The sequence below is a fragment of the Mastigoproctus giganteus genome, chromosome 6, assembly GCF_048544385.1.
Source record: "Mastigoproctus giganteus isolate SK-2022 chromosome 6, ASM4854438v1, whole genome shotgun sequence".
Lineage (NCBI taxonomy): Eukaryota > Metazoa > Arthropoda > Arachnida > Uropygi > Thelyphonidae > Mastigoproctus > Mastigoproctus giganteus.
Window position 1 is genome coordinate 203,872,047 of NC_143580.1, and position 13,619 is coordinate 203,885,665.

The 13,619-nt window shown below is 38.4% G+C and overlaps 1 protein-coding gene across 1 annotated transcript; it reads right to left on the bottom strand.

The window, feature by feature from the left end:
* Positions 1 to 11,337: 11,337 nt before the first annotated feature.
* On the bottom strand, positions 11,338 to 13,343 carry LOC150084892 (silk gland factor 1-like). The gene is made up of 3 exons (XM_090375617.1): positions 11,931 to 13,343; positions 11,853 to 11,873; positions 11,338 to 11,789 (listed from the first exon to the last, which is right to left on the bottom strand). Exons 1-3 carry the CDS (start codon positions 12,987 to 12,989, stop codon positions 11,496 to 11,498), a joined length of 1,374 nt encoding a protein of 457 aa, XP_090231743.1. The 5' UTR covers positions 12,990 to 13,343; the 3' UTR covers positions 11,338 to 11,495.
* Between the last annotated feature and the right edge of the window lie 276 nt (positions 13,344 to 13,619).

Consider the following 13,619-nt stretch of genomic DNA (forward strand, 5'->3'; position numbering starts at 1 on the left):
TCTCTTTTTAAGAATTTCTCCAGATGACGAACCCATCATACTGTAACTTTTGCTTACGCTCTAGTATGACAAGCTTGGTCGTCAACTAGATATTGTAACAACCGGGTATGCTATTGAAAAAGACAAAGAAGGACATAATTAAAATAACATACAAATCGCAGTTTTTCTGTAGTGAAAGAAAAAATAAAGATGCTATTTTCGTATAAGATAACGATTAACCAAAATGATTTGCAGTATGAGCGTTCTTTCTTTCAGCTATTTACAGACTTTCATACGCTGTAGCTGAATTATTCTGTCTAGGTAAGTGGTGCTCAATCATTTAAGTCGAAGGACCGCATTGAGAACTTCCTGATACTTCGCGGAACGGGTAACGAATGGGTTGGTTGAAAAGTCGCACTGTAAGAGATAATGAACACGCATGGTATCTTCCTCGAAAAATAACTAATTAAGCTTAAGAAATTTAAACATAAGAATTTTTAAAAAAATTTATATTTCATTATGAATATTAATAAAATCAAAAAGAACTTTTACTATTTAAACTTCTAGAAATAATCTCAAAACACTAGCAGCTGTGTCACGGGTTCGTGCTTATATAATAAATAAATAAAGAAAGAAAGAAATTTTCTGTTTATACTCAGAGGAGTTCACAAGATAGAGAGAATACAAGAAACAGTACCGTATTTAGCAATCGCTGGCTTGAACCCTGGTCACTCAAGGCACGTGTATGTAGTTATGCACCATCGCACCTGACCACTCGGCTACAGCGGTCAAATAAATTTTCTGTTTATACTCCGGGACGACCACACGGCCAGAAGGGTTCACAAGATAGAGAGAATACAAGAAGCATCGTATTTAGCAGTCACTGGCTTGAACCCCATTCACTTAAGGCACTGAAAGTCTTGAAGTTGACCGATTCTGTGCGAAGCTATAGTTATGCATTTTGTCTCTACAATGCCTAATCTGACTAGTGATGATTTTCAAAAATTCTTTCGTTGGTTGGAACGAGAGCTGCATCTGGTTCGTGGGCCATTCTTTGAGCACCTCTAGTCTAGGGCGAAAGTTGGATGCACACTGGCAGATCGAAGTAAAGTATTTTCCGTCGGGACGTAGGGACCTTCATACGCCGTTTCATAATGCTGCAGCGTTAGGTCTCGGGCAGTGTGTGGTTTTACCCGGTACAGCATAGAATACAAGCAATTCACAGACACGAGATACTGATGTCCCATGCCTTCAGCTGTCTTGGTTCTTATGGGAAAACAATCCACACCAAATCTTACGATGATTGCATGTTTTTTCCCCTCTGAAAACATGGATTTTTAAAGAGATAAACCAGCCATTGAATATACGAAATTTTACAGACAATTGATTTACGTTTAATAAGGCATACATTCATATAGGCCAGGAGTGGCCTACTTAATTTGTGATGCGATCTACTTTTTTCCTTCCAAATGTGCCGCGATCTACCGTCTCAAAAATTACATTGCACAAGGTGCACAAATGGAGGGATGACGGTATATTTAAAATTCATCGTGATCGACAGAAATTAAATCCGCGATCGACTCGTTGATCACCCCTGATATAGGCTAAAGTGTAGAAATATCTCTTCTATCCTCCCTCCCTCCCCACCGACACACACGTACAGATCTCTTCGTTAGCTCCAGCCAACTTAAAGGATTTTCATTAAGTATGTTGATCAAATGAAAAAAAAAAAAAAAAATTTAAGCAAATGAAATTTTTGCTCATATAGCTCTTATTTCTTAAAAATCACATTAAAATTAGTAACTGTCTGTATTTGATTTTACCCAATAAGCGTATATTTGCTTTATCGGTTATTCTTTATTATACCATTTACATATTATACATCCTTATTATGGACGTATATCTCATAACTGGTAATATAATAATAATAAATCAGTAAAAATAATAATGTAAAATAACTAAAAAAGGATACATAAACGGAAATTTTGAGACGGAAGGGGTACGTGGTACGCTCGTTAAAACATCTGAATCCATACTCTAGGATCTTCTTCAGAAACGTTTTCATGCTAACAACGCGCGTTTTTTAAAGATGATTTTAAAAATTTAAGATAATTAGGGCTGCACCACTTCTCAAGTGGCATGTTGAAAGGAGAAACACCTAGAAGGAACTGCGATAAAGAAAATAACTCATATTCGTAAACATCTGATTGAATTCATTAGAAAGCAAGTTTAATTAACTTACAATGATCAAAATGTGGGATTCCAGAGAAGAGGAAGCGAGCAAACGCTGTTATGCACTATGGTTGATTTACCACACACAAAACACAAATTTTGGACTGTTTCAAAACGTACTACGGTTCCGAACGTTTATGCACTGTATTTACTCTCCCTGCGTTAAAGACTACGAAGATCTGTGTTTTCGGGAAAAGACTATGTGTAGTGGTATACAATCGGATAAATATAACAATCTGTATCCAATTTGCTCGTAAAAGGAGGTAAAGCAAGCACTCTTTGGTTGGAAACACTTTCTACATGAAAGCATACCAATGCGGAGAAGACAATTAGTAAAGAGTACACATCGCACGGTTGCACATCCGTTGCGGAACATTGCTCTTGGAAGCTAAAGCTATTCTGAAACGGAATGGCTTGCATCTGTATTTTGTATATAAATATTTGCCTTTTAATGCGAAATACTAAAAGCTGTCCTCTTTGATCACTTTATAAACAATCATGTTTAATGTATTACTGCCCCAATCAACTTCGAACTAATAGGAAAAAGCTGGTGAACAAATAAGGTCTATCTTTGCTATCAGTGTCATAGTAATACATGATTGTTTGGGGAACGATAACCATCGAAGGAGATAAAACAGACCTTTTCTTAAATTTCTTGTTTTTATTGATTCACAAAGAAATGTATCGCGATTCTTTGATAACTTATAAAAAAATCTTTAAAACGAGGTTAAAATTTGATTTCAATATTCACAATATATATTTTCTTTGTGAAATAAAGAAGTGAAGTGAAATCCGACCTACAGATCTCGTAAAGATACAAAATTATTTACATACGTTAGCTAAACGATATCCATTCGGGAAAAGGGAATCAGAGATGCCATTCATATTATGGAACAGATGTAAGAAACTACTCGTTACAAAATAGCTTACTACGATTATTCTCCTCTACTTTTCTTAAATATATGTTTTGGACACTAGGGAAGAAACTATTCCATAAAATTTAGTAAAGATAAGAGCAATATAAGGAAAGGAAAACAGCAGTAAGAACAAGGATTGAAGTAAACCAGGACTCCATCACATAAAATTTGATTTACACCAGTGATCAACACTGAGTCCCGTTGGTTAGCTTTCATGAGTTTTCGTTTATGGAAAATTTTGGCGCATAGGTTCGTTAGGTTATGATACGTCAAATCTTATGATACTCTAGTTCATACACTTTTGCTGTGTTTATGTCTATACAAATATGTGTTCATTAGCCAATTTGCATGTTTTGCGAGTTGAAAAACTTAGACTAACTCACGGAAGAACCTCTACTTTTTATTTTTAAGACTGGCTGAAGAGACCTTCAAGAATTCCTCGTCCACTGATGGAATTCGAACACAGACATCTTCAAACGAGTGAGAATGGCGAAACCATTATATGTTCTGTGTTTCTTCTCGGATTCAAGGTCCATTACTTGCATGATGTCACACAAATCATATATAACCAGAAACCACTATACTGTTATGGAGGACGGTTCTTAAAAAAATTACGAAAAAACTGTCATTTGAATTAGTTATAATCTGCAGAAAACGCTGCTTTGTTAATGCGTTCCACGGATACAGAGGTTTCAGAGAATCCTATAAAGAGAAGGGCCTGTAGATTAATGGAGATCCTTTCGCTGAGAGTCATACATGTAATCAAGAAAGGTGTTCTGAAACAAAATGTTCAGTTCTGTGTAACTTGTGAATGAAGTGTTAAATGCTTGTGCGAATACAGGAAATCTTTTACTAAAGTTCTCTCCTCATTTAATGATGAGGGAATCCCTGTATTCTTATGTAATTTAGATTTAAACGGAAGCACACTCACAGTGCCAATATATTCTATCCTCCCTCTGTTGCATAATGCGCAGGTTTTTATTTCTAACTTTCAATTTTGTCTAGTTTTATCAGCAATGCTTTTTCACCTACGTTTTTGACCTGCAACTTAACGCTACCTTACACAAATGAGCAGTTATTAGTAACTGAAAAGTGCAAAAGTGAAGGTAAGAGAAACCAAAATTGAGATAGAAAGAAAAAGTTGGCTAAGACGGGCAGGGGAAAAAGCAAAGAAAGAAATCAGAGCTGAAATAGAAATGCAGAAAATGAAATTAATGATTATAACAATAAATATAACCATATGAATATAAGTGAAATAACATGATTTTGAAATTACCACACTTCGCTCTTTAAATGTTTAATTACATGGCGAAGTTTCAAGATCCAATGTTAAATCTTGTCATAATGCCAGGAAGATTTCCAAATAGCGATATGACTGTCCAAGAAACGAGCTGAATGCCTTCAATCTGTTTCTCAATGAAAAACAGTGTATTACCTTTTATCAGTGAGCTTCTGCACTTATTCTTAGGAAATTTAAAAGACAGCGCAAGTGGACAATTTCTGCAGAAAAATTTCTAAAGTTTGAGAATTTTATTTCGTCAATGTTTTCTTGTAAATTATTTTTTTGAAAAAAATAATGAACTTTTCAAAAATTATACTCGGAAAATCGTTACTTGTGTGGGTCTAGAGAAACCTCGAAATGGATCATACGAGGCCCATGGACCATGGGTTTCCCGGGCTTTTTCGCGCGATAGTTGAAAGCTATGTGCTCCATTAATATTCAGCTGTCAATAAATATTTGGCGATGTGATGTGAAGTATTAAATGTATAGAGTCTACGTTATAATATCATAACACAAGACAAGAAGCATTGGATGTAAACTGATCATAATTACTCTCGTGGGTAGCGCTGTTTGTTAGCGTCGCTGCTTTCTCGCCGCTCATCATCGGACGACGTTAGATTTACTTCCCGTCAGTACGGTAGGAACTTTTATGGGCTTCCTTTCCTATATTCGGATTTTCTTCATCCTGCACAACAGGTACACTGACCACAGAATGCGCGCTCTGTGCCGCTTGAATAATTTACAATTCAGTTACCCATAATTTTCGTGTTAACATTTTAATTACTGCTAAACCGAAATGTTTCAGTTTTGTTGTCTGTATTGTGTATGTACTACTCGTACTGATACGTAACTTAAGTTATATGTAGACACTGTAAATATCTGACCTCCGCTGAATTCCCGTCGAGACGGAAGGAATTTTTATGGACTGATTTAAACCGTGGCCGAGTTTATGCCGTCGATTCACACCGATCGGTTCCCGGCGAAGGATACGGAAATTCTGGTTTTCCATTAAGCAAACAAGTACAAATATGCCGACACCTCGTGACCTCAGTTGACTTGGTGCTGATTCAGAAACAGCTCAACCTATTTCATTTGTACATGTTTGAATTAAATAAAGGGCCTTATCGAGCTGTGAGTAATTTACATTTAATTGCATAATGCTCTTAATTAATACATTTGTGTTTATACTCGATACACCCATCCGCTGGTAGAGCAGTGAATAGCGAGAAGAAGTAATAACTTCATTGTAGCTGCTTCAAGTAGACAATGAGCGTACCTTTTTTGTGGCAGCGTACTATTCGATCTCGTAATGCTTACCACTGGTCACGCACGCTGTCCCACGGGCCACAGTTAGCCATTCTAAGAGTATTCTACGGAATACGCTTGGGTAACTCCTCTGATGGCATTGCCATTCCGAAGAATGAAATGAATATCTGAGTCTCCTTTAGCAAGAGTCTCCTTTTGTCTATAGATATATATGTCATAACAGTCAGTATAGGTATTCTATAATGCAAAGCAGAGTATCAGTATTGTCTCAATGGAAATTATTAATTATGCAGATATCATTGAGTACTGTAATAGTATGAGGTGCAGAATATGTAACACCAGTTGCTCATCACAGATATGGACACTGCTTAGCGATGTTATTCTGCGAGAAGTGCGCAGAAAGTGGAAATGTCCCCATAGATGTTTGTTATGTTTTAGACTACATAACTTAAATAATACTTAAAAAATCATATTGCATTCATTTCAATCAAATAAGAAGGCTTTTGCGACTTCTTTCCTTCCTTGTAGCTGTTCATCTTTACTAGAACAAGTCAAAAGAAGGAAGCATCGTCCATGAGGTAAAACTACCTTCCATCAAAGACGGAAAAGTGTTTGCTACGTCATCCACTTAGATATGAGCACCGAAAAGAAGTGTCAAGTACTCTCTTAAAACTTTAGAGCCCTGGTTTTCGAGATTTGTGAAAGTGAATAGATAATTATGTAGGCTGAAATTAAAACTAATTTCTTTCAGATTAGAAATTGACGAGAGTGTGCACCGACTTTTCGGTGGACTGAAACACTTCTCGGTACTGCCCTAACTTTTCATTTAGAACAAATACTCTTAAGCCATAGCACAGCAAATCATAAGGTTTTCTTCATGGGTTATTCCTTCGAGCACTTACAAGACATAATCTAAGCCGAAAGCTTTTGATTTGTATGAAGTGGGACAGTTAATTTCAAGGACTAGGAGAAACAAGAAAAGTGGTAAACTTACCACATTTCTTGTTTTCTTCAGTTCTCTTGTGGCCATTTAATTTCATCGACCCCCAAATTAGCTCCTTCTTGTACTGGAAACCTCTTCCATCTGTTTCCTGTAATTTTTAAAAACAGTTCATAAGCGTAATTCTCTTAGCATCTCTGTTTGAATGTCCTGAATGCCTTCAAATCGGTGTCCTTTTAATAGATATTTTATTTTAGAAAATAAGAAAAAGATGCAGAAAGACATCCGGTAAATAAGATGGAAATTCGCGATCAGCAACAGTGACATAAGTATGCTGGAGCAGTAACATGCCGAAGATGCTAACTATCAGATTCATACTGGCAGGACGTTTGTTTTTTGACTGGGCTGTATGAGTTGTGAACCTCCGTATCTCTCTTACGTTTCTGTTAGATATTTTGGCTCAAATTCATGATGAGTTATACTTTCAGATTCATTATCATTGTGTTGCAGATTATAATATTTTTGGCCGAAAATTATTTAAACATCATCAATCATTATCATGCGGAAAACTTTTGAATACAGGATCAAAAGTTCTTCGGCAGCAATGATTCATTAAATTGCGCTTGAATTGCATGTGTTTTTATTGCAGTTTCACCCGATAGTTTAAAAGGATGAAAGTTTTATTCACTGCGCTATAAAACACGATTTTGACCATTTATAAGTCGGTAACAAACCATCTTGTAAGTGGTGTTGATTTTCTTACGCATTTTCATCTTTTGATACTGAGAAAGCCGCAAGTCTTAACATGCTATAGTTTGTTTTATACTGCATAACACCTTTAATTAGAACTCATAAACAATAACTAATTTAGTACACTATAATGAAATGTTTTTCAATCATTAAAAACTCGTAGTTAGTTACGCATTGAAATATTTTCCCATGGAGGATTATAAAACACTGAAGTATATCTGTTTTACTAATGTTACTTGAACTGTAATGACGTCAAATATTAAACTGAAAGTAATGCTGTATAACTGCTGGTTTGGAATTAAACCTGCAATTTTACTAGTTATTCTGAAGTACTGAATGTATAACTAGAGTTATGGTGCCTTGGTATCAGAATGGACTGTCATGTGTGTTTTTGCAACTAATGCATGTGTTTTAATCAAATCTTTGTCACATATCCGATAAAAGTTTGTATCAAATATAGTCACACTGTTGACTGCAAAAAAGAGAGGTATAGACAAGAAACAAAATATGAAACATTGAAGAAGAGAATAAATAAAAGAACAAGCAGGCAGTGAAAGAGAGTTGATTCAAGTATGAAACTTCAATTAGAAAGATATATTTCCGGAGAAAGAGACAGATGAACGAACTACTGACTCTTCACAAGGTTTGTGTGATTTCTGTTGGTTTTTATGCACATCGGCAACTTATTGCCCTTTTACTGGCCGTATTGTGCCATTCCTGTAGAAGTGTGCGTTCACGTGCCGATTTACATAATTTATGCGGCTTTAAAAACTAAGAATAACTGACAGGGAACCCAACTTTCTGTCCCTCAGGCTGGCTAACTACAGCTCCAGTTGAAGAAACCTTTAGAAATTCTCCCGTCTCTAACGGGACTCGAACCCAGGTCTCTCCAAAACGAAATCATTAATTACGCTGTCACGGAGGTCTTGTGTATTTATTGTGGAATATAAATACAAATATATAAGCTACAGCTATACGTTCACCCTTTCAAATGAAACATTTGAAAATTAAACTTTACTTTAAGGCAACGATGTCGAACCATTGGCACCGGGCGCCACATTTGCGTTCGAAGTGTTGACCAGCACCAGTTGAGAATACCCCTCTCATTTTTAAATTTGAGAAATATTTGAAAAATATTTGAGTTCTAGAATAAAATTTAAAAAAAAAGCATTAATTGAACGCTACTAAATTGAAATGCACGGTGAGTTTCGAGAAATCTCTTATAAATGAAATAAAATTGTTGACATGTATCGCTTTAAAACCAATCTTTAAAATGCACAGCAGCAAACGTTTCATTAGTTATACTATTGTACTGAGCGTTGCTGTTTATTCGCCTATATGCGTAAATTATATGTGAAAACATGTTCCCTCTTCCCAATATTTTTTTCTAAATATCATTGGTTCACACAACTTTACATTGGTAAGTTGAAATATTATTTATTAATTAGCCACCTGAAAGCAACAAAAGGGTCCACCGAACTTGTTTTACAACCCATAAAGGTATTAAAATGTGTCGTCTAAGAATGGCATGTGTAACTTGCCTACAGCAATTTTCGTTTTAAAACCTAAAATGAATTACCAAAGGATAAAATAATGTCCTTTCATTTACTTAAATTAACTGTCAGTTAATGTAATGTTACTACGCAATTAATATACTGTTACTTTGTGTCTTCGAATAAACACAAAGAATAGATGGGTGAATTCAAAATTCTACGAGTAAGTTAAGAATTAATACAATACACCCGACGTTGAATACGCATAAAGTTTAATTCATTTGACATCTTAAGAATTATAATACAGATTTCTATCATCGGAATAACTGAAAACATTCTCAACAGCTCAATCATTCCGGCGATGTCAATTTGTATTATAATTCTTGAAAGATAAATTCAGTAAATTTTTTGCATATTCAAACCAGTGTATATTATATTAATTCAGAAGTCAGTTACCACTTCCTTCGTAATGCCATTTAGAACTTACAGCTGTACAACTTAACATTTGACAACTTATTTATATTTAGATAAATGTAGCTTGCAAATTATCATGAAATACAAGCAGTAATTCGATAACTGGCAAATTGAATAGCACAACTAGAAAGGAAGAGAAAATATAAGCAGTATGTCAGTATAAAGAATTGTTTTGTTTTGATGTATTTAGCAGTGCTCATTGCGTTTCTATGGGCCGGTTGTGGTATCGTGCTAACCGTGTAGGTAAGGAGTTCTCAGCGTAGGTTCGAGTCCGTACTAAGCCAATCTTAGTTGGTGGGTGCATTATAAAAGTGAAGTACTAGTCCCTCTGTTTAGTGCGATCAATTATCCAATCGAATAAGCGGTGGCGTCACTGACCAGCAATTTCACCATCTCGTCAGTGGTTCCAAAATGCAAAGACCTGAACCGTGAGAGTTCGACCTTGTTGTTAGGTCTTTGCGCAGCAAAAAGTGGCATTTAGGTAGGTATAATATCATATAACTACATTATAATCTTTAGTAGTCTTTTGAAAAATTAACATAAAGAAGAGGATGTAATAGACCCCTTTCTGACGACTGTGTGGTTCAAAGTGCGGACGAAGAAAATTACCACGTACCAGATGGCGGTGTGATAAACTCATTTCGCAACATGCCACACCGTAAGAACTTTACACACAAATAAAATCAGGTGAAAATTCATTGTCCTTCAGCTATTTCAGACATTACGAACGCTTAGCAAATCGCTGCTTACTGACAAATCTTCCATCAAATTCCCCGGTACAGATTCAATCTGTAAGCAAAGCTAATGAAGTCTGAACATTTCAGAATTCACACAGAAATATTTACGGTGCTTTATATCAATAATTATAAATATTTATGACGATCCCACACGCACGGTATCAACTCCATTTTAACCACAATTACGTTATTTGTAGAGAAAAATCGCAAAATTGTTAATATTGTAGTAATGAGTCAACTTGATAACAAAAGTTTAAACACATCAGTGTTTAAACTTTTGTTATCATCCTAAACTAGAAGGGTTCTTAATTTTGGCATTATAGGTTCCTCTCGGTAGATAAAATACGAACCTGGGAATTGAATGCGCATACGTGTATAGTGCAGTGTTCTTATATACTGACAAAATTTAATTTAATGGTGTTGACTATCCTCAGAGCAAACAAACAAGCAAACAAACAAAAAAAGCATGTTCTCATAAAAACAAAAACAAAACTTCCAGTATACAATTTTTAGATACATTACTGATTTCTATTCTTTGGTGTATTGGGAACCGTCTCATGAGTAGGTGTACATTGATCAGGCTTACAATATCCTGATTTAGTGTAGTGGATTAAGAAAGTATTGAGTCAAGACAAAGGTATAGTCAAAACGGCTTATTATTCAGGCCAAAAATGCAGTTAGGTGAGCACCACACAGTTATACATGTATGTACAAAACGTGAAAAATACTCAACAAAGTCTTTGTCGATAAGTCAAACTTAAAATAAGAAAAACTGGACTATTCTTACAAACCAAATGCATCTAATTGTGCTAGATTCAAACTAAATGCTAAAAAGAAAAAATAAAAGTCTGAAAGCAAGATAGAAAGCATTTGTAAGGTCCACTTCTTTCCTAGTGTACACTATAGTTTGCCTCATATAGTTTTGAAATATATATATATTTATATTTATACTATACACAATATATTCTTTTAAGTGCTACAAGCCTTTTACATGTATACAAAGAGCAGAGGGAAGGGTGTTCATCTTTACTGAATTGTAAATACATCGAAGGAAAAAAGCATATAAAGAAAAACCAAACTACAAGTACTCGTGTGTAAAATAAACTCCGATGTTTCTCTTTTTAAATAACCGCCTATGTACAGATTTAAGACCTCGCGACACAAGGCTTCCTCAAAGTAAACTCGCATAGAATTAAAACACATCGAAAAGTAACAATGGGAGACAACAGTCTTATGATTTAGGAAAGGAACCATTATTTAAGGTACTTTGAGGTAACTTTTTTACCGAGGCCATACCTAACCAGTAAAAAACAAATATTGGTCACTCTTTACCTCACTGCTGTTGTCATAGCAACAATGTCCTCATCCAGGGGAAGGAAGTTTGGGGTTCACATTCCAGAAGTCAAAGTCATTACCAACTCGCTTCTATATTGTGGAGGCTGCGGAGGGGTGAACGGAGTACAAAGATGAATGGTAATAAGAGGCAGCATCGTTAGGAAGGGTCGTATGGCCAGGAGTGATTGGCGACAGAGGAGCGTAGCCTCCATAGTTTGTCATGTCGTACAGTTTCATGTCCGCTTTGTTCTCACTGGCGATGATACTGTTTATAGAAAAGGGATGATTAGAAGGGTTAAAGTGAGGGTCGGATTTTAACTGACCTGCTGTCAACATGCTGGCGTGTAGAGAGGTGTCGGCCAGGCTCCGTGAGTGCAGTCCCAGCTGGTCTACAGAAGGGTGATGCGTTGGCCCCGCTAAGCCGATCGGCTGTCCGTTTACGGTGACCGGCGGACTACAACACGTGTTCTCTGCCTTGCATCCTTGGGTTTCCACCATGTGGTGAGCGGGCTGCGAGTGCGGCACGGGATGGTTGTAGCTGGCGGGGCTCGTCAGGGACGTCATCTGAGCCGAACTGCTGGAAACCACACTCGGAGTACTCCGGGAGGGAAGATGATGCTGGATGTGGGATGCGTGATGCTGCTGAGGATGTTGCGAGTGTTGCTGCGGGTGATGATGTTGAGGGGACATCCTACTGTTCACACTGTCGGAGGCTTTGCTCTGAGGACTGTTAGCACCGCTGTTCCCGTGGGGCTGATTCGATTTTTGGGTATGCCGGATGGCCTCTTTTTTCTCGCACTTGAAGCGCTTCTGCCGTCTCAGATAACAACCGTTCTCGAACATGTTGCCCGAGTCCGGGTGCAGCGTCCAAAAACTACCCTTACCTGGCTTGTCCGGCGTCCGTGGCACCTTCACAAAACAGTCGTTGAAGCTGAGGCTGTGTCGGATGGAGTTCTGCCACCTCTGCTGGTTCTGACGGTAGTAGGGGAACAAGTCCATGATGAACTGGTAGATCTCACTGAGGGTGAGCATCTTGCTCGGACTGTTTTGGATGGCCATGGTGATCAGGGAGATGTACGAGTACGGAGGTTTGGCGTGCGTATAACTTCGCCGGTACGTTTTGTCCGCACGAGCTCGCTGCAGCGCCGCCGTGGCAGCGTTCGCTGAACCGTCTGCCGTAGAAACAGTTCCTGCATGACTGGAGAAGTCTCGACCCGGGACCAGGGTACCATTCATGGAGTTCAGCCCAGTCATGGAGCCCATACAGGCCGGAGATGCCATCCCATTCATAGTCTGGTTCAAGGAGTTCATTCCCCCCAGTGGAGTCATGGTGCCCATGGCTGGCGACATACAGGTGGCTGCTGTACCCATACCCATGCCGCTGGCAGCCCCCATTCCCCCCATAGTGGGGGTAGACATCATGTTAGTTCCAAATGCCTGTGGGGAGTAACTCACATTCATACTAGGCATGGACATCGAACCCGCGCTCACACTGTTCATGCTGTAGCTGTTGCTCATTGCACTCATGGGTTGCATAGTCCCCATGCTGCAGCTCGAGTCCGAGTAGTTTTTGTGGGTTAGCATGTTGACGCACTGGGTCACCGGAATGCTACAGAGGGTCACTCATCGGTAGGCACATTCGCAGAATATTTCTTCATGTAAAAAAAAAAGGCTTTAGCACTAAAGATTGTCGAAGTTCACAGAGGATTTCACGAGTAGTAAAAGCTCACCGTCTCTAGCGTTCCTATTCCACGTGCATCTAAACAAGCACCTGGAGTCGGATCGTTCGGGCGGATGCTGGACCACGCAGTCCGGCCAACAGGCGGACCTGCAAGTAAACACTTGAACAGCACGACAGAGGGGCCGTCCTCTCACCCCCGCAGCTCTTCAGGATACCGAGATAAAGTTGGAGAGGAGGCCGCCACCCTGGCAACTATGGATTCGAGTCACAATCAACTAAGGCCGGTCGAGTACAGAGCCTAAGTAAATATGCTGGGCACACAAACCACTACGACAATACCAGTCGTAAGCAACGCCCATCCTGATTGTCCCCATGCAAATCCAGGCGGTGCTGCTGTCACCCTCATTAACTCATATCCCTTGGCCCCTCCTTCTCGCCACCTTCAGCCTCTGACGACACCCGTGACGTACAACCCTCTCTGCCAATCGCTGTACTCTGCTCTCCCGCCTCCCGACATCCGGGGAGAGGCTAGT

What these genes read in the sequence shown, in the direction of transcription:
- LOC150084892 (XM_090375617.1), bottom strand. Translation starts at nt 12,989, where the DNA reads ATGCTAACCCACAAAAACTACTCGGACTCGAGCTGCAGCATGGGGACT. An exon ending in CCGCCAGCTACAACCATCCC is followed by an intron (nt 11,874 to 11,930) that starts GTGCCGCACTCG and finishes TGCAAGGCAGAG; the next exon opens with AACACGTGTTGTAGTCCGCC. An exon ending in ACACGTGTTGTAGTCCGCCG is followed by an intron (nt 11,790 to 11,852) that starts GTCACCGTAAAC and finishes TCTGTAGACCAG; the next exon opens with CTGGGACTGCACTCACGGAG.